Raw genomic sequence first — 20,717 nt, 5'->3', positions numbered from 1 at the left:
CTTCATCCACCAACTGCACTTTGGGGTAGGTGCTACTATCCCCACTTCAAGGATGCTGAAGCTTAAGGACAAAGCCCTTAAAAACCCAGGTAAGGTTTCACATCAGGAAGCAGCAGGGCCACCATCTGCCTCAGGCAGTCTGAGCCCGAGGTTGTTTGCTAACCCCCACACCACACAGCCTCCCAGCCAAGGACACCAGCCAGATCGCTGAACTGCTGCATGGGGGGCCACGGAGTGACGTTGGAGAGATGACAAAGGAAACTTCTCCGGATGCAGCCTGCATCTCCAGACTAGAGTGGCCCCAGCTGATGGTCAGATCTGCGGTCTTGCTCCCAGGGATAGGTTGCTGGCATGAGATGCAGCATGGGAGCCTAGGAATTAGCACAGTCGCTGGGCAAAGGCACAGCCACGGGACCCAAAAGGCCCCCAGCACTGGGGAAGCAGCTGTTTGCCCCAATACACAGCCCTATCTAGTTAAAAAAAATTTTTTTTAAAGATTTTATTTATTTATTTGACGGGGAGAGAGAGAGAGAGCACAAGTAGGCAGAGAGGCAGGCAGAGGGAGAGGGAGAAGCAGGCTCCCCGCTGAGTGGGGAGCCCGACGACGCGGGGCTAGATCCCGGGATCCTGGGATCATGACCTGAGCCGAAGGCAGCCGCTTAACCAACTGAGCCACCCAGGCGCCCCCAGTTTAAAAAATTTTTAATGTCTGTTTCTCTTCTTGGTCCCTGACATTCCTATAAAATGGAGAGAGCTTCCGGGAATTCTCCTCTTCCTAGCCTGTTGTTTTCAGTTTTGTTTTGATTCTATTTTTAAATAAGCGAAACCTAAGAAGAGCTCCACCCCTCGTCGTTGGTTTGACAACCACCTGCTGCCCGGCTGCCTTTGCAGCACTGAGACTTGGACAGGACCGTGGCGAGATGCAGGCCCTGGGGGGCCCCAGTCCCGGGCAGACGTGCGTGTTGATCCTGATCTTCACAGTGCTCCTGCAGTCCCTCTGCGTGGCCGTAACTTACATGTACTTCACCAGGGAGCTGAAGCAGGTCAGTACCATGCACACGGTCCCTGACAGAGGCTCTCAGCCACCGTGGGGTTAACTGCCTCTGTGTCCTCTTCTGTGAAGAATTTACAGTAGGAAAAAAAAAAAAAAGTTACCCCTCTCTGCCTGTGAACCCTAACTGCTAACGCGTATGAATACTGAGGACCTGGCAAAAGTGTGAGTTGAAAGGCTTGTGTGAACAGCGTGCAGTTACAGAGCTGGCTCGACCAGCTACCAGCAGACGCAGGAACAAAACTCCCCTAACGTGGTTGGTTTGTTTTTTCTCTTCAACAGTATGAGCATTTTGTAATACTAGCAATTGAATTAAAGCAGGCACCAAGTCTTAGAATGTCATCAGGTTTATCTTTTTCCTCCAGGATAAGGGGTGGGGGGTAAGCCCGATCTTTGAAACATGTTTTGGTTTGAGATCTGTGGCATTTCTGTGTTGACAATAGGGAGGATAGGAAGGACTGGCATTCATCTATTCCCTAGCCGCGGACGTGTCATGCATAAAGTCTGTAATAAAGTCTGTTACCAGATGGACTCCGCATTTTATGTTCATGATAAAATAATGGAAAATAAAACGATGGTTCTATATCTGTGGGTGGTCCAAGTATGAATGCAGGTACATTTGACAGAGGGGGGAAAAAAACTTTGTGCTATTTTAGTTCCTGCATTTCTCAACTATATAAAACTTTTGGAACTATGAATGCAAAATGGCTGAAAATAAACCCAGTTAGCTTTGGGCTTCTAATGTATGTTTTGACTAATTGTGTATTATATAGTAGAGAACTGTGAACTGGAAGGAACTTTGGATACCACTCCCCCTCCATTTTATAGATGAGGAGCCTAGAGACCCCCAGACAAAATGACATATCTCAGCTCGGACAGGGCTTTGGAAGCAGAGCTGAGCTCAGGTCTTTAGGCACCTAAATAACACTCCTTCCTCCCCAACAGGGTGTCCACAGGGTTGACATATTTGCACCCTCGGATGCACACTGCATCCTGCTACATTACGAAAAGCAACATTGCATCTACCAGCTGGCTAGGAAATGCAAGTAGAAGGGTCTCAGAAAAATATAAATTATCCAAATGCCATAGAGTGAGTATCTGTTAAGGAAATGCAGTTTGTATACCCTGTGGAGTATACATTTGGTTATCTCAAATGGTTGCAAATTTTTCCTTTGGATTTGGATGTCGTAGACTCTTGTTTGATTTGCAAGTAATTATGAAAATGAGGGGCTACCCTTAGATGACCCGTAAGGTCAGCTTTGCTCTAGGGCACATTCAGAAGAGCCTGGATATTTGTAACTAAAACATCAGTGTAACTATAAACATGCCTCTAGTTCTAAGTCTACCTTAGAAGCTGGAATACTGCTGTGTTTGTGAAATTGGAGCTAGCCTGTCCTAACCTTTGTTAACTTTGCAGGGTACACAGAATGAGTTTGTCTCTTTATTACACAAGTTATTCCCTCAGTTTGCTGACATTACAAGTTGGCCTAATTTTAAGACTGAATTAACTAGTTCTTGACCGAGCAGACTCATGCACTTCTCTGTGTATATGATCAAGTGTTTTTTTAAATTCGACTATAAAAATGGAAATCTCGAATAAAGCTTAACATCTCTGCACATGCATACATTTTTTCTTGACTGCATAGTTACATATGGATACATATATGTATAGACATACGGAAGACTTAGACATACGGAAGACTTCATTGAGAGTGCCTAAAAGGGAGGAAAATTAACTGATCTTGAGCAAATACTGTGTTCCAGAAACTTGGTAAAATATTGCTCTATTTGATCCTCATCACAATCTTGTAAATAGAATTACCCCATTTTACAGATAAATAAGGCTCAGGATATTAGGTGATTTGCCCAAAATTATAAAACAGGTTAAAGAAAGCCCGAGGAGCCCTGGCATTAGATGGGTGCTCAGTAAACTGTAGCCATTGTAATTAGTATTGAGAAGTCTCTTGAAGTCATCACCCACTTCATCAGGAATGCTTGCAAGGAAAAATGAATCTGAGTCTCTTTGGTTGCCTGTGTAGAACTTGGAAAAGCATATTTAACATAAGAATTAATTTCCTAGGGGCACCTGGGTGGCTCAGTCGCTTAAGCGTCTGCCTCTGGCTCAGGTCATGATCCCAGGGTCCCGGGATTGAGCCCCACTTCAGGATCCCTGCTCAGTGGGGAATCTGCTTCTGCCTCTCTCTCAGCTCATGCACTCTCGTTCTCTCAAATAAATCAATAAATAAAATCTTTAAAATAAAGTTTAAGAAAATTAATTTCCTAAAACAGATCACAGATTCCACTTTGGCTGATGAAAATTTCCAGAAGATAGACTGAGCAAGGATTATAGGGAGTGTGGCCTAAGGAGAGCTGCGTAACATCTGATCGGACCCTCACAAATAAGCACAAAGAAGCCTGTAGAAACTAGCAAGCCCGAACACTAAATATGGGCTTAGCCTCTAAAGTTTATGTCTCTCTAGGAACATTTTATGACAAGGGGACTGCCTATCACTGTGGCATCATAGATGGGAAGGACTAAGGAGAAGGGGACCCTTAGCCACCAATCTCCATAAATGGTTCTTTATGCTACTTGTGGTTTGCAGAAAATGATTCTCAGAAACTCATGTCAGGGCAGCAGAGAAAGTCAGTGCCGCCGCCTCGAAGCCTCTGAGCCAGCTGGCAAAGGAGTCCACCCTGGAGACCACAAGCCCTGCCAAGGACTGGTTGGCCTTGGCCTAGACAACCACCATGTTTGTGATGGCACCCACAGCAGCCACGGTGGAAATCCACCTGTTGGGGCTTCTGGAGCAGAAGAACAGGCACTTGGTGCAAAAGCTGTCTGAGTGGCGTGCAAAGGAAAATAGCACACACGTCCCCCGGCCCCCAACACCCAGATGTGGTTTAAGAGAGAATAGCTCTAGTCTGAAATATGCTTTAAGAAATTCATGCTTTGAAGTGGTAAGGATGTGGGAAAAAAAAGGACAGAGAGGGATTCATCATATTAATCATCATGAATCATTCTTGAAACAACCAGGGCACCCCCTCGTTTAGGCAGCTAGTCACCAGCACTGGCCAAAGTCTGTAGGAGAAACCACCAAACATGCAAGAAACGTGGGGATGGGGAGGAGGGTTTGGGCTTTCCCTTTGGGTTTCGATTGTTCGGAAATCAGTATTTATGCATAGAATGTCTAGAAGGTGAAATACCACTATGTTGATCATTGTGATCTCTGGATGGTATGATTATGAATGTCTTTTTTCCACTTTATTTTTCTATATTTTATAAATTTTCTACAGAGAATGCTATAAAAAATATCTATGCTATCTATATATGATTTTTATGTAGGCTTAAAGAACATGACATTTTTATATAGTCTTAAGAGAAAACAACCATACACACAATTGCCCACATACAACCTGGCAAACAAGAGAGATCATCTAGAGGTAAAATAAGAAGTAGGATTAGGGTGATTTTAGTGGGTTTTTTTGTTCGTTTATTTTTCGTTTAGAAAAGCATTCTTTACGGGGCGCCTGGGTGGCTCAGTTGGTTAAGCGGCTGCCTTCGCCTCGGGTCATGATCCTGGAGTCCCAGGATCGAGTCCCACATCGGGCTCCCTGCTCAGCAGGGAGTCTGCTTCTCCCTCTGACCCTCCCCCCTCTCATGCTCTCTATCTCTCATTCTCTCTCTCTCGAATAAATAAATAAAATCTTAAAAAAAAAAAAAAGAAAAGCATTCTTTACTTTTCTATATTTTGCAGGTTGCCTGTATACCATCAATGTTTCTAGGCTTCATTAAATTTGGGGTAACAATGGAGTCACATTAGCCTGTCAACCTCCCATGTAGGTCTAGGATCTTACTCAATTTTCAGGGTTCTCCCTCCCACCTCCTAGAGGTGTTTCCGGAAAATCCCCAACAAGTATTCAGAACCACTAGGCCACAGCTGGTTCTGGCCTTGGCTGGGCCCTGCTGCATTCCCACCCTCTCACACTTCTCTTCAGTTCCCAGGAAGCTGCCAGCTCCCATTACTTCATGGTCCCCAGGCAACTCTCAGCTCCGCCTTCTCCTGCCCCTGGCCCTAGCTTCTCCTGTTCTTCATCCTCTCAGGCTGAGAGACTTTCCAACTGCTGTGAAGTAAGAAAATAAATTGCCCTCCTCTCTGTGTCATGCACATCTTTTCATCTCAACAAGTTAGAGAAGTCTGTGAGCCTGTTTATTCAGTTTCATCAAACCAATGTCTGGCCAGAGAACACCCATACTGGTTGCGCCGGGACGGTGTCCAATGTAGCTAACTTGCTCTTCCTGGAAACACCCTCTGGCCTTGTACTGAATCCAGCTCCTGCTCTCTGAGCCTCCCCACCCCCAGTTCCTGGATATGTTCTTGTATTTCTAAAGCATACCCAATTGAGTTCCTTCCTGGGAAATGCTTTTTAGCTCCCACAGATATTGGAGATGCAAATAGATGTCTACAGGAGAAGAGCATGGGGAGTGAAGGGGCAAAGCAATGTTGTCTAACTCCACCTCTGGTCATATCTCCACTCAGGTGGCCCCAGCTGTCACCCCTAGTACATCTACTAAGTTGAATGTTTGGGTCTTGTAATTAAAAACAGGAAGAAGGAAAATAAACATTTATTTAAAAGTAAATGAATGTTCTATGCCAGAGTACGTGGAAGGAATTCATCAACTCAGGTTTGTACTTTTGCCCTTGAGGGACGTTGATCAAATGTCCGAGGGGTACATGGCTGGGCACAGAACAATGTGACTCTGGCTGAGACCTCTCATAAACAAGTTATTTTGATTTGGAATGAGGTTGTCTTTTTATAGGAAGGAGCCATCATTAAGTTTGATCTTTCCTTCAAGCTTTGGAGTCCCCTAAGTTCAAACGACAGATAAAAATGGCCATTTCCCCATTTATTTCTCCAGAGAAAGGTGATTCAGATTTGTACAGGGAAATAATGTCTCCTCAATCCCAGTTGTTAAAAACAAAAACAGGGAAAAAAAAAACAAACTAATGTCCGACCTTGAATGGACTTCCCGTTTTTCTTTGTAAAATTAACCAGTTATCAGCCTGGAATGTGCTGGATGGTTTGGGATGTATGCGTGCGTGCATTTGTGTTTGTGAGTGCACGTGTGTGTGTGTGTATATGTGTGTGTGTGTGTGTGTGTGTGTGTGTTTAATATGAAGCTAGGACTTTGTTGACAATTACCTGGTCATTGTAAATGCTTGCTCTCAATCAGAAGGAGGGGGCAAATCTTCAAATCGTGTTTCAAGTGTCTGCAGGTAAGTCCCTGGCTAGTGTGGACATTTAATAAAACAACGTTAAAATTTCCAGTGGCAATGTATTCTAGATTCTGCCATCCAGAGGAGTAGAAATCACAACAGTAACTAGAATTTACTCAACACCAAAAGCTCAGATCAAGAAACAGAACATTACCTGCACCCCAAAGGCCACAAAGGACTTGTTTAATTTTTATTTAGGATTCTGGAATTTAAATGGTCTCTATTGCCTACCTTTTTATTTATTTATTTATTTTTTTGAGAGAGAATGCTTGAGTAGGGAGGGGCAGAGGGAGAGGGAGAGAGAATCTTAAGCAGGCTCCACTCTGAGCCCAGAGCCCAATTCAGGACTTGATCTCACGATGCTGAGATCATGAGCTGAGCTGAAATCAAAAGTCAGACACTTAACAGACTGAGCCACCCAGGCGCCCTTCTTTTGCCTCCTTTGTACCTAGGCGGTTTCCCATCTTTAGAATGGGATCCTCACCATCCCAGACCTGGAAAGGACCTCAAAGATCACCACATTGAACCAGCTCAAAAATCAAATAAAAAATAGACACAGAAGAGAAGAAGCAATTTGTTGAGGGACACACCGGGGCAGTGAAGGGCATTGTGACCCAAGATGTCTGGCCCACACCTGTAACTTTTCCACAATATCCAGCTGCTTCCTTGTATTCACCAGACAAGGGACAGCATGCTTGCTTTTATTTCAAGCCATGAGCTTATCTAAGGTGCCAAGATGTCTCTGATTCTGTCATCCATCAGTTCCTCTTGCTTTAACTCGTAAATGAACAAAAATAAAAAGCTCTTGTGCATAATACTGTGTTCTATTCCATCTTAACCCAGATGCAGGACAAGTACTCCCAAAGTGGCATCGCTTGTTTCTTAAAGGAAGATGATATCCCTTGGGACCCTGATGATGAGGAGAGTATGAACAACCCTTGCTGGCAAGTGAAGTGGCAACTCCGTCAGGTTGTTAGAAAGGTAGGTGGACCACTGGGTCACGCCACCAGCAGGTGTGGAAAGTCGAAGGAGAGGGAACACTTAAGATCATCAAGTGGAGATGCCTCATTTTGCAAAGGAGGAAACTGAGGCCCAGAATGTTTAAGTGTTTTTTCCCTGAATTCGTAGAACTAGGAGAAAGTGGAACAGCACCAAACAGCGGGTCCTGGCTTACTCCTGGCCTAGAGTTCACTCCTCTACTCCAGAGAGCCTCTCCATCGAGTCTAACCTTTTTTGTCTCCCATTGTGGAAATTGAGGCACAGACAGGGCAATGTGTTCCAGGTCACACGACAATAAAAGATGTGTGTGATTTTGGTGTTGTTGCTCAGAAGACAAAAGAAGCCAAATACTGGTGTTTTATACTCTTCCAGCCTTGTTGATCTCTGGAATTAAACATATATTTATTTTTGTATGCATGTAGAGATGAAGAAAGAGGAAAAGAAAAGGAAGAAAGAGATACCTTGAGAAATTGAAGGTGATGACGTCTCAATTTATAGTTAAAAAATAACCAATTACAAAATATCTGTTTAAGGAAGTTGCTTAAACAGGATTTCTAGCAGAAACACTATGTCAGCAAACTGTTTCACTAAATCACATAATTTTACTTTCATAGTTTTGCCTTCTGCCTGTCCGGAAAGGTCAGATGAGAACATGGGTATGAAAGTATTCTGTAAACCGTCAAAGAACATCATTATTTTTCAAAAAAAAAAATACTGGGGACATTCCCAGGGCAGGAAGGAGGTGTGTTTTAAAGATGTGATTGCAAGTCCATTGTTTGAATTCTCAGTCTGTCTTTGCATAGAAACAATGTTATGCTTGTGGTTAGGGCTCCAATTGATAACCCAAGCAGTCTTCACAATAGAGTCCAGATGTCCCCTAGGAAGCCATTTCTACGAGAAATGAAATCTGACCTCGCCTGGAGGCCAGGGCAGGGTGCCCACTGCACACAAACTATACCAAAGCAGCTATGACTCCATTGCCCCAGGTGGTGAGGACCAGGAAGCCTGGGGCGGGGGGGAGGGGGGACCTCCTGAGGAGACTGAGAAATGGGATTCGGCAGTCCCTGGGTTGGTGGGGGCAAACCCACAGGTGGCAGGGGAGAGAAACTCAGAACTAGGGCAGAAATCTGGAGCCTGAGAAGGGGGCTGGATGCTGGGGCTGGGAGTGGGGGATTAGAGAAGTAATCTTTCCTGCTGTTCTCTCACTTCCTCCCATTCGCACGCGTTGCCACTCACTAGAATAGGGAGAGGTTGGGAGAGGACACAGACAGGTGGTGGCAGGGTAGCGGGGAAGGATTTCCCATTTTTTTTAGGCACTATTAATGGAACAGATTATTTTCCAGTAAACATCCTATCCCCATTCCATATGGTATCTCATTTAATCCTCAGAACAGCTCTGTGAGGTGTTATTTAAGATAATAAAATTATTATCTTCCTCTCTCTTTTTTTTTTAAGATTTATTTATTTATTTTAGAGAGAACCTAAGGGGGACGAGGGTAGAATCTCCAGCAGACTCCCCACTGAGTGTGGAGCCCCACTTGGGGCTGGATCCCATGACCCTGACCCTGAAATCAAGAGTTAGATGCTCAACCAACTGGGCCCCTTCTTCCTCTTTTTTTTTTTTTAAATAGATGAAGAAATTAAAGTTCACATCAGTTAAGTAACTTGAGCGAAGTTTCCAAGAGCTAGTGATTGACACATTTGAATCTGGTCCATCTGACCAGACTGTCGTCATTCTTTTATTCTGCCTCCCACACTATAGGAATTACCCCTCTCTCTTTCCTGCTCCTCCTTCCTTCCTTCCTTCTATCCCAGAATGAGAGAGACAGAGAGACTATGCTGAGGCCACCACCCCATGCCCACTGGGCTAAGGTCTGACCTGCCCTTATCGGATCAGCGTTTGAGACCAAGGGGAAAGCCGAGAGCTTCTGGTTTGGGGTGGGAGTACAGAGGAGGGGAGTTTCTGGCAGTTTCAAAAGAAACAACAGTGGTGGAAAAGGAGGGCAGTGATGGACAAAAGCCCTGGTGACAGAACTAAGTGGAGGGGACTTTAGAAGCCACGGATGCGCTCAGCACTATTGGCTAATCTAATAGAAAGACTAGGGATTCCTTCTTTCTTACCAGTTTTCCCCACGGGTTAGTACAAAGAAGGTGATACTAGTTGTTTAGTAAAGGTATTGGCACTTGGTAAAACATGTTTATGTGAAGGATGCCCTGGCCACATGTCAGAAATGAGAGAATGACACTGTTGCCAGGTCCTGCCTTCATGGGCTCTGTATGTCTGTGGGTCTCATGAGAGAGAGCAAAGCATGCCTTATCCTTTGAGGCGTGGGTCTGCCCAGCCATTCAAAGCCCCTGGAAACACTATTACACAGTGCATTTACACACACACTTGCCTGCAGACCCACACCCCACACGGAGAAACTGAGGAGGTCTGGGCACCACATCCAGTAGCCACAAGGAGGTTTGGGGAACATTAGCTTCATCTAACTTGCCAGATGGCAGCTTCCTCCTGGGCTGCTCCAGGTGTGGCCTTTGAAACAGAACTTTCCACAGAAACAGAACTTTCCACAGCTGCCTCTGCCTCAGTATTCACCCCAGCTCCCACCCAACCCCACGCAAACCCTGTGCTTGAACAGCTAAAGCTTCAGAGGTTCCTATCTGACTTAGAAATGACATTTTAGACATTTAGACATTAGCAAGAAGGGTCGTAGACATTCTGTAGTCAGTTGAAATTTTTAGGGAAATTAACAAGCTTTATTCAATACTGTTTGCAGATGATTTTGAAAACCTATGAGGAAACCATTCCTACAGTTCCAGGTAGTATTTTTGTTTGTTATTTTAATTTTCTACTGTCGACTTCATGACAGGGTGAATAGCTCTCCAGCCCTTTTTCTCTGCTCCCATCCATCCATCCCCCCTCAGACTGCGAGTCAGTTTCTCAAGCCACTTGATTCTATTTTCCTATTTGCGTTGGCAGTTAGGAAGCTTAGAGCCAATTCTGGGGCCCCGCCTCTGGTCAAAACTTTATTGCATCTGAATCTTGTTTTTCCACCATGGATTTCCCTTTCACCTTGATTTCTTCGGTTATTTACTTTTTACTTTCAAAATGTGTTGTACATAAGTCATCTGAATCCTTTCTGGAACATGGCTGGAGGTAAGATAAATGAAGGCTCCAACGAAACCCATCTTCTCTGCTTCTGACCACCACGAGGCTCTATGCCTTTCTTTACGCAAGAGCCCTTCACTTTGTCATCTTTCCCAGCAATCCTTTACCCACCACACTGCTCATCTTGTGGTCCCTCAGCCATGACCACCTTCCTGTTCAAGGTCAGCAGCCTATTTCAACCCACATTCCCTTTGAGGGCTGTTGCCCAGGCTGGCTTCTTCCGTTCCTGGCTTCTCATATAACTGACTCCTTCTCATCCTCATCCTATCACCTCATTGTTACCTCTTCAGAGAAAAATTCCCTGCCTACCTTTCTAAGTAAGTTCCTCCCACCCCTGCTATTTCTATAGCACTTATCTTGTGCATTTCCTTTTATGTGTATATATATTTTTTATTTGTGTGCTATCTGATTCCCTACTAGATTAAAGATCCACAAAGATAGAACACATGTCTGTTTCTCTCATCTTTCTATACCTAGCCCCTGACCTGATGCTCCAAACCTAGTAGATTCTTTTATCTCCCTGGCCCTGAGGTGTAACACCTTTCGTGTGCGTGTGCGTGTGCGTGTGCGTGTGTGTGTGTGTGTTTTAATTGAGATGAAATTCACATAACATACAAGTAACTTTTTTTGAGGTATCATTCTCATTTTATTTTTTCATTGAAGTAGAGTTGACATACAATAGTATATTAGTTTTAGGGGTACACCATAGTGATTTGACATTTACATACATTACAAAATGCTCACTACAATAAGTATAGTTACTATCTGTCACCATACAGAGTTATTACAATATTATTGACTATCTTCCTTGTACTGTTTTTTATATCACCGTGACTTATTTGTTTTTAATTGGAAGTTTGTACCTCTTAATCCCCTATACCTATTTCACCCATCTCCCCAACCCACTCCCTTTCAGGCAACCATCAGTTTGTTCTTTGTTTTTATGTGTCTGTCTTGTTTTGTTTGTTTTTAGGTTCCACATATAAGTGAAATCTTACATTATTTGTCTTTATCTGTCTGACTTATTTCACTTAGCATAATACCCTCCAGATCCATCCATGGTGTCTCAAATGGCTAGATTTCATTGTCTTTTATAGCTGAGTAATATTCCATTGTGTATATATACCACAGCTTCTTTATCTGTTCACCTATTGATGGACGCTTGGGTTGCTTCCATATCTTGGCTATTGTAAATAATGCTGCAATGAACATAAGGGTGCACACATCTTTTCAAGATAGTGATTTCATTTGCATTTTCATGGGATAAATATCCAGAAGTGGAATTGCTGGATTGTGTGGTTTTCCTATTTTTAATTTTTTGAGGAATTTCCATGCTATTTTCCAGAGCGGGTGCGCCAATTTATATTCTTACCAGCAGTGCAGTAGGGTTCCCTTTTCTCCACATCCTTGCCAACACTTGTTGTTGCTTGTCTTTTTGTTATTAGCCATTCTGACAGGTGTGAGGTGATGTCTCACCATGGTTGTGGTTTGCATTTCCCTGATGATCAGGGATGCTGAGCATCTTTCCATGGCAGGGCAGGAGCAGCTTTGAGGGGACACTGATCTCAGCCGAGCTGCTGTAGAGGAGCTTCTACCAGGATGGGCAGATTGGGTGGGGCAGGTCCACAGGGCAATTCCAGGGCGAGGCGAGTGGTGCTAGCAAGGTAGACAGAGAGAGTGAGAACTGGCACCAGTGCATCAGGCCAGCTAGACAGAAGGGGAGGGTAAGAGGAAAGGCCTCCAGCTCTTCTGTTCCCAAAGCAAGTGCCTACAGATCCCTGCCTTTCTATCACATGCCCTGAAATTAGTCAATAAATCTCCTTCACATATGGCCCAAGCACTTTTGAACCCACTGCCTCTGTGCTGGGTCTTGGAGTGAGTGAGTTTGTGTGCAAGCCATTTAAAAGCAGAGTCTCAGTTTCCTATGGCCCTCTGGCTTTCCTGGAGTGAGCCACACTGATTTTCAAAGCCGGACATTGTGAGAGCTTGTCATGCCAGTGCAGGTCCCCAGGCAGGGGGGGCTGTGCCCCACGTGGGTCTTGACTCCCTTGTCCCCCAGGGGGAGCTCCGCACCTATGTATTCCCCGTCCTCTTGTAGATCACATCACCTTGCGGGTGGGTCCTGACCAGACCTTGTCTCTGCTCCCTTTCAACTCTTCTCCTTGTGGTTTTTCTTTATAACTTTAGCTGTGGAAGATCTGTTCTGCTAGTCTTCAGGTCCTTCTCAGAGAGAATTGTTCTATACGCAGTTGTAGCCTTGGTGTGTCCATGGGAGGATATGAGCTCAGGATCCTCCTACTCTGCCACCTTCGAAAATGTTACGATTAACCATTTTGAGGTGCCCAACTTAGTGGCAGATCGTGCATTCATAATATTGTGCCACCACCATCTCTCTCCACATAGAAGGTTCTTAATTCATATTTTTAATGAATACATAAGTCAATAAAACTGTTGACTAAAATTTGCTACTTTTTCACATTTGGCTCACCATAGCCCCGTTTTCCCGTATTAATGGCCACAGAGGCCTGAATACATATACCAGAGACTGCCAACCTAGGGCACACCAGCCTGGCAGAGAAGAAACAGTTCTTTAATGTAAGTGTTGTAATGATGTCTTTTTACTTTTCCAACTCTCCTTTTTCAAAACAACAAGCTTCCTCATTGCTTAACAACTCCCATTTTTCTTTATTAAATAGGCTTTATTAAACATGAAGGATAAGACCTGTTCTCAAGGTCTAAACATTCTTTCTGATTATTTTCCCCAAAGTGAAAGTGGTAGTCAGAACGGTGCACACTCCTCCTCCTCTGATGAGGCGCAACAGGTCCATGGTCTACAGGAGATGCATGTACTATTTTCAGTGTTGTAAGAAGCCTACTCTTTTCTCTTCATCACAGTAAGATGTAGAAATCATGTGCTAATCAGTATACCAAGATTTATTCATGACACCCAAATAGACATATTCACGGGTTCCTTTTCCACTAAGTGTTTGCTGTAGCCAGTAGGAAATCTCCTCTTTGTTTGTTTACTTATTTATTGAAATCTCCTCTTTAGAATTTGCTTTTATATTTAGGCTTTCCTAAATTGCAATGATCTCAAGTGTAAGATATTTATCATCGAATTCGGTTATTGAATATTTTAAAACAAAGTGTTAAGGTCTAAGGGCAGGCAAGGCATTATGAATTATTTAACAGCGAAAGTTAAAGGTGAAAGGACACATCAGCCTTGAAAGCTGAGCATTCTGAGAGTATTGTGTAATTGATCATGCATCCCCATGATATGTTTGGTCTTCAGGACTGTACAGATGCCCACCCATCCTGAATGTGTAACAACTTGTACCAGATAGATGAAAGAGATTCTCATTTCCTATTGATTCCTGTCCTATAAAATTGTACCACTTCCTTTCATTTCCACCTCCTCCTAGCCTCGATGAAGGCCTCCTGTTCTCAGTCCTGATCAGTTATAGTCTGGTAACTTGCCAGTCTCCAGCCCTCCCACCTTCTACCCATCAAAACTTACTTTGAGATAGGATAGCCTAAAGCACAACACATTATCTCTTCACTTCTCCTACCAAAATCTTTCAGAGTCTTTCCGTGTCCTGTACAATCCACATCTCTTAGCTTCACATTCAAATCCCCTATCATTTGGCTCCTCATTCAAGCCTGAGACTGAACTCCTCCCGTGCTGTGGCCCAGGAACGCTTTGTGCATCCTGCCTCCGGCCTCTGTCCTGGATCTCCTAGAATGCCCTTCTTCCATTCCTTCCTTCCCAAGTCTGCCCCCCCATCCTGTTCAGATCATTATCCTTGCACCTCAAATATTTGCTTGCATTCATCTGTCTCTAATTCTTTCTCCTTGCTCCTAAAAGAGCGCCTGGCGTAGATGTGATGGGCACTTTGGTGTGTTGCCGTAAAGCCTTAGCAGAAACCCTCCCCTGACCTAAGTCCTCCAATAAACAGGAATCTTTCCCTCTTCTGAAGACCCATTCCCCTTTATTTATATTTCTCACAGATAAATTTTCACTGTCTAGTTCATATCTTTCCTAAAAGACTGTAAGTCCTTTGAAGGCGCAGTCAGTGTAATCAGTGATTAATCTTTGCAACCCCTGTCCGGCATAGTGCCATGCCTCATTCCTGGCAATATTTGCTTGATGCAAGAATATCATTTATCTTAACAACCAATGTAAGCACACTGGGGAAGTTTGAGCTGATTTTTTTTAAAGGGTAGTTTGTTGAATTTGTATATTAAAAGGCTGCTCCAGAGTACTTCAGAATGTGATCAATAAGTGTTATTTGTTTATTATGATCTATGAATTCGTGATTTTTATGTTTATATACTAACTGTCATGACCAGTATGCCAATTCATATTTCCTTTAGGGGGGCGGGGGATGAACTATCGGGTACCAGTTTGTAGCATCTATAGACCCTCGTTAGCACTGCTACTCCTTTAGAATTAGGATCCCTTTGATTGTTTCTATATATAACTCGTTGAAATTCACCAGTGCTTGGTTATTTGTGCACTTTAAATGACTCAGCAGAATTATTACATGTCCACAGTTATTTACTTATTTGTTTGTTTGTTTTGGAAAAGGACCAGAATCTTCGTTTTGTTATATTCTGGTTGGACCTTACCTTTGAAATGCCGATAAATTCTGACCCAAGTTACTGCTTATTCTTCTCATCTAAAATACTTTCAAAATTAACCATAAGCTGAAATAGATGGATCATCATATTAAAATGTAGGCTGTTTTTATGAAAGCCCATACAATCAACTTTGGAAGCCCAGTGTACTTACAATGTCTGACCGATAGCAGCTCTGAATGTATTTGAAAAGTGATTTGACAAGTGCTGAAGATTTTTTGTCATTTTTCTTTTAGAAAAGCAGCTAAATATTCCTTACGTAGTAAGTGAAAGAGGTCTTCAAAGAGTAGCAGCTCACATAACTGGAAGCAGTCGGAGAAGAAGCATGTTTCCAGTTCCAAGTAAGAGAAACAACAAATAAATGGCTTAAAGGAAGGCAATGGAAAACTTTGTCCCAAATAATTTATTCTTTTAACTTGTACATGAAATGTTGATATGGTTGTCTACAAAATGTTCGTAGGAATCTGGGCTCAGATTGACTCTTTTCAGAAGCAAGATTACAAGACAAATAGTTCAATAACTGCTCCCGGGAAAATTATGTGGTGGGAGAACTTTGTCTTTGAGTTTCCCATGCCCCTATTTGTGCTTTTCTTCCTCTTCTTCAAAGTAATTTCTCTTTCTCACTCCCATCAAATCTTCCTCCTCTTTAAAGGTTCTAAATCAGTTATTTACTTTCACCATGAGTCACTAGGTATTCCTTGTGGCATTTATATTTGGTTGAATTATGGGAAGTTGCCAATATTTGACCATTTTTCACTCACAGATATGTCAGTTTCATATAGTTTAACCAATTAAGGTAAGCCTATTTCTTACCTAAAGAACCGGTGTCCACACAGTGTTGTAACAGTGCAAGAGTCTTACGGTCTAAATATCTATGTTGGAATACCAGCTCCTCTTTACCTAGATATATGTTTTGAGCAAATTACCTAATCAAATCAAGCTTCAGTTTCTTCAGATACAAAGTAAAGATAATATTTAAGTCATAAAATACTGAAGATTAGCACAGGCAAAATTCCTGTGTATTGTAAGTACTCAATAAATAGTTGCTTTTATTATGATGAGAGGTTTTATCCCAAGTTAAAGAAATTTCAGGTATCAGTTAAAATATGAAAAGATTGTGGGATTTTTTTTTTCGGGGCAGTTGCCTTCCTGGTATTCCTCAACTCATGCTTTATCAATGATTGACATGTTCTGCCTATGAGTGAGATCATTATTATAATGTTACTGTTTACTATTCATTAAGAAACACGATAGTTGTTTTATACTGTTGAAAAACTAAATTTTGCATCAGTTCTGGAGATGAGCCCAAAGTTAAAGGAATATCATGTTTTGGTAGGGCCCTTTTTCACTCAAAGTCTTTGGGAGCTAAAGATCCAGGGGTCTGAAGATCTTTAAATCTGAGCTTTCTTTGCCAAACCATGTGCCCTGTCTTATTGTGGACTAGAGATGCTTTCTGCTAGAATGTTGCCTTTGACTCTCGATTGCTGAGAAGGACCAAGAAGGAACCCAAAGAGACCCAAAGAAATAGCAATAAGTTCTGAGCTCCAGGCTTGAAGAAATAGATAATGTTTCTTTTAGTATCCTTATCTGTTGCTCATTTGCACTCACCAGCATAGGAAGGGAGGCAGGGGTTTGGGACAGAAGTTCTGTCCAGGAGTAAAGATTGCCATCTGAGTTAATCATCTCCCATGCTACAGTTTAGACCTGAGTGTCACAGGCATGGCCTAAGTGGTGGATGAGGTACAGAAAAGTAAGGGACTTCCAGCAGATCGCAATGATACAGTAGCCTCCAGATTCCCGTAAGACTGAAATTTAGAATCCTTGTAAGATTGAAGGAGCAAGAAGTTTTATACTAGATTGAAATTCTTTAAAATCCCCAACAGAAAATTGGCTAGCCACAGCTACCGAGATAATTCTTACCTTTGCTACAAACTTCTTTCTTTTAATTTTCTTTCTCCCTAAACTTCATCCAGGTTCCAAGAATGAAAAAGCTTTGGGCCAGAAAATAAACTCCTGGGAGTCATCAAGAAAAGGACATTCCTTCTTGAATAATTTGCACTTGAGGAATGGAGAGCTTATTATCCATCAAAGGGGGTTTTATTACATCTATTCCCAAACATACTTTCGATTTCAGGAACCTGAGGAAACTTCGGGAACAATTTCAACAGAACAGAACAGAAAGAGAAACAAACAAATGGTACAATATATTTACAAATACACAAGTTATCCTGACCCTATACTACTGATGAAAAGTGCTAGAAATAGTTGTTGGTCTAAAGATTCTGAATACGGACTCTATTCCATCTATCAAGGTGGGATATTTGAACTTAAGGAAAATGATAGAATTTTTGTCTCTGTAAATAATGAGCAATTGATTGACATGGACCAAGAAGCCAGTTTTTTTGGAGCCTTTTTAATTGGCTAAATAATTTGCAAAGAAAAACATTATTCTCAAAGTGACCATTCACAGCAAAGCAAGGAAGTCTGAGCAAAGCCACTTCATCCAAAAGACCAAAAAGGCAACACACGCTCCTCTAATATCTCTGAATATGACCAAGTCATTCTAAGAAAGTGAAATTGCCGAAAGAACTTTCAGGGCTCTAGCAGAAATCTAGAGGATTCTCTTTCCAAACACTTGTGTAGCAATAAACAGCTGTCTTTATTATCTACTCTTGTGAAGATTCCAGAAGAAAGATTAATGATCCATCTATTTTTTATGTAGGCTCCACATGGAGCCCAACACCGGGCTTGAACTCACAACCCTGAGATCAAGACCTGAGCTGAGATCTAGTCAGACACTTAACTGACTGAACCACCCAGGCATCCAATGATCCATCGCATAAGTATTATATCACCTTGGTCGCTTCCAGGTTACCATAAGAGACAACATTGCCAAAGCTGAAAGAAAGGGGAACCACTAAATGTCATGATCTTGGGAGGTAGCCTCTGTCAATATATGCGATGTGCAAAGGGTGTTTGTGTTGTGCATGACCTCACAGGAGTTATCTCATACACCTAGATTTGATGGAAATAAGAACATTCTACTCAAAATAATACCATTTTGTTAAAAAAAATTAAATTTATGCTCAATGAACAAGGAATTATTTCTGAATGACTTGTGATTTTCACTACCAAAATTCAGGCCGGTCAAAAGCACTGATAATATTTTTGATAAAGGACTCCATAATGAGTGAACAGCTAATCAGAACAAGGGAATTTGGTCTCATGGGAGCAGGAGGAGAAATAGGAAACTGGAAATGCCAAACACAGGTAAATTAGCAGAAAAGAACCTAGGAAAGATCTGATCCCCACCCCCTACCCTCTTACCCCATCCTCCACTGCCAAATGTCATTGTCTAGTATACAATTGTTTCAGTTACTTGCCTCTGCCAGAAGAGCAATTGCTTTTATCTGCCAAAATTGTGACACAAAACATTTTATTTCACCATTTAATCTAACCAGTTGGAGAAAAAAAATTAGTTGGAGTATTTGTCCAATCTCTTCTAACCGTTGTCCTAAACACAGCATAATTCATACTTTGGGCTTGCTTGTATGCTCAAATGTTCATTTAAACGTATCTGATCAAATAAGTTTTTTCAAAAGAGGCTCATTTAAATTTAAATTTACAACATGCTCCAGATACCTGGCACTTCTGGCGCTTCTTACTCTATTTTCTATAACACTACTTCAGTTTTTACATACTGACAAATTGACTTCATTTGTTACTCTGTTTTTTAAAGCCTGCCTCCTCTCACCAGAATGTAAGCACTGTGATGGCAGGGAACATGTAGTCCTGTTCAGATCTGTAACCTCAGGACCTGGGACAGTACTTTAACATATACCCACACAAAATATATTTGTGAATAAATGAATGATGGAGTGAATGAATACCTAGTCCTATGGGAAAAAAAATTTAAAACCAGCCACTGCCTTATCCCTTATACTGAAAAAAATGTTGAGGAATTTCAAAAGTAATCTCAAAGTGAAGAAAACCTTTTATTTTCTTATTTTTTTAAAGATTTAATTTTAAATAATCTCTACACCCAACGTGGGGCGCTAACTTACAACCCCAAGATCAAGAGCTGTGCACCCTACCAACTGAGTCAGCCAGGAGCTCCGAAGACCTTTTAAACAAGGATTTAAAACTCAAAGAAAAAGACTACAATGTGTGTTAAATAAAACTTTGAAATGAAAGAGAAAATTAATTTTTACTTTATATTTTTATACTAAATATGTAAGATATGTTACTTTTTCAATAAAAATGACATGTTAAAATGTGTAGTTTTTGTTTAATACTTGCATTTGTTTTATAGTACCAAGATTATTAAAGTCTTCTTCTAATCTCTTCTAATCTCTTTTTCATGATATCTTTTATCTGACATATCTTACAGAAGAAAGGAAATAATTGCTCACTTTTTACTTAATGCATTAAAATATATCAGTCTTTTCCTTTATAGTTAACGCTTTTGTTATGGGTTGGATTGTGTCCCCCAAAAAGGGTATGTTGAAGTCCCACTCCCCACTACCTCAGAATGTGACCTTATTTGGAAATAGGGTTGTTGCAGAAATAATTAGTTAAGATGAGGTCATAGTGGAATAGTGTGGGTTTTTATAACAATAAGCCTGGTATTCTTTTTTTTTTTTAAGACTTTATTTATTTATTTTAGAGATAGAGTGGGAGGAAGAGCAGAGGGAGAGAGAAAAGCAGACTCTGTGCTGAGCACGCAGAGCCTGATGCAGGGCTCCATCTCATCACCCTGAGATCGTGACCTGAGCCGAAATCAAGAGTGGACGTTCAACTAACTGAGCCACCCATGTACCCCAAGACTGGTATTCTTATTAAAAGAAGGAAATTATTTAGAAACAGGCACACAGAGAGAACTCCATGTTACAACAGAGGCAGAGATTAGAATGATGGCTGTCACCAGAAGCTAGGGAGAGACAAAGAAAGATTCTACCGAGTCTCAGAGGAAGGATCTGAGACCCAGAGTCTCAGAACTCTGTGGACACCTTAATTTTGAACTCCTGGCCCCCAGAGCTGTGAGAGAATAAATTTCTATTGTTGAAAGCCACTCAGTTTGCAGCACCTTGGTCCAACAGCCCTAGAAAACTAATACAGATTTTCATACTATGTCCAAGAAATCTTTTCTGCTGATACTAGGCAGACATTGCCATATTTTTTTTTCTAAAAGCTTTAAAGTTTGGCCTTTTCATAGTTTGATAGCAACACTCAACTCTAACTTATGTGTGATGTGAGATAGGGATGTAATTTTGTCTTTTACTACAGTAGTAGCCAGTTGTCCAACACTGTTCATTGGAGATTCCATTTTCTTCCCTACGGATTTTAATGTTTCTTCTATCATATACCAAGCTCTGATGGGTCTCTTTCTGTGCTCACTTTTTTCCCCCTATCGTTCTAGTTGTCCATCTTTATGGCATTTGGGTTTTTTAAATTGTGGTAAAATATACATAAAATTGATCATTTTAACCATTTTTGACTGTACAATTCAGTGATATTAAGTACATTCACATTGTTGCACAACCATCAACACATCTCCAGAATATTTTCATCATCCCAAACTAAA

General features: G+C 41.8%; 1 protein-coding gene across 1 annotated transcript; it reads left to right on the top strand.

The window, feature by feature from the left end:
• Positions 1–691: 691 nt before the first annotated feature.
• On the top strand, positions 692–18,234 carry TNFSF10 (TNF superfamily member 10). Its single transcript, XM_027584267.2, has 5 exons — positions 692–1,043; positions 7,171–7,308; positions 10,104–10,146; positions 15,370–15,474; positions 17,107–18,234. The coding sequence occupies exons 1-5, from the start codon at positions 921–923 to the stop codon at positions 17,556–17,558; spliced, it is 861 nt and encodes a 286-aa protein (XP_027440068.1). The 5' UTR covers positions 692–920; the 3' UTR covers positions 17,559–18,234.
• Positions 18,235–20,717: the final 2,483 nt, after the last annotated feature.

The sequence above is a fragment of the Zalophus californianus genome, chromosome 1, assembly GCF_009762305.2.
Source record: "Zalophus californianus isolate mZalCal1 chromosome 1, mZalCal1.pri.v2, whole genome shotgun sequence".
Classification (NCBI taxonomy): Eukaryota; Metazoa; Chordata; class Mammalia; order Carnivora; family Otariidae; genus Zalophus; species Zalophus californianus.
This window is presented reverse-complemented; position numbering and strand designations above follow the sequence as displayed.

Coding starts and splice junctions, on each gene's coding strand:
- TNFSF10 (XM_027584267.2), top strand. CDS start 921: ATGCAGGCCCTGGGGGGCCCCAGTCCCGGGCAGACGTGCGTGTTGATC. Junction 1,044..7,170: donor TCACCAGGGAGCTGAAGCAG/GTCAGTACCATG, acceptor ATCTTAACCCAG/ATGCAGGACAAGTACTCCCA. Junction 15,475..17,106: donor AAGCATGTTTCCAGTTCCAA/GTAAGAGAAACA, acceptor AACTTCATCCAG/GTTCCAAGAATGAAAAAGCT.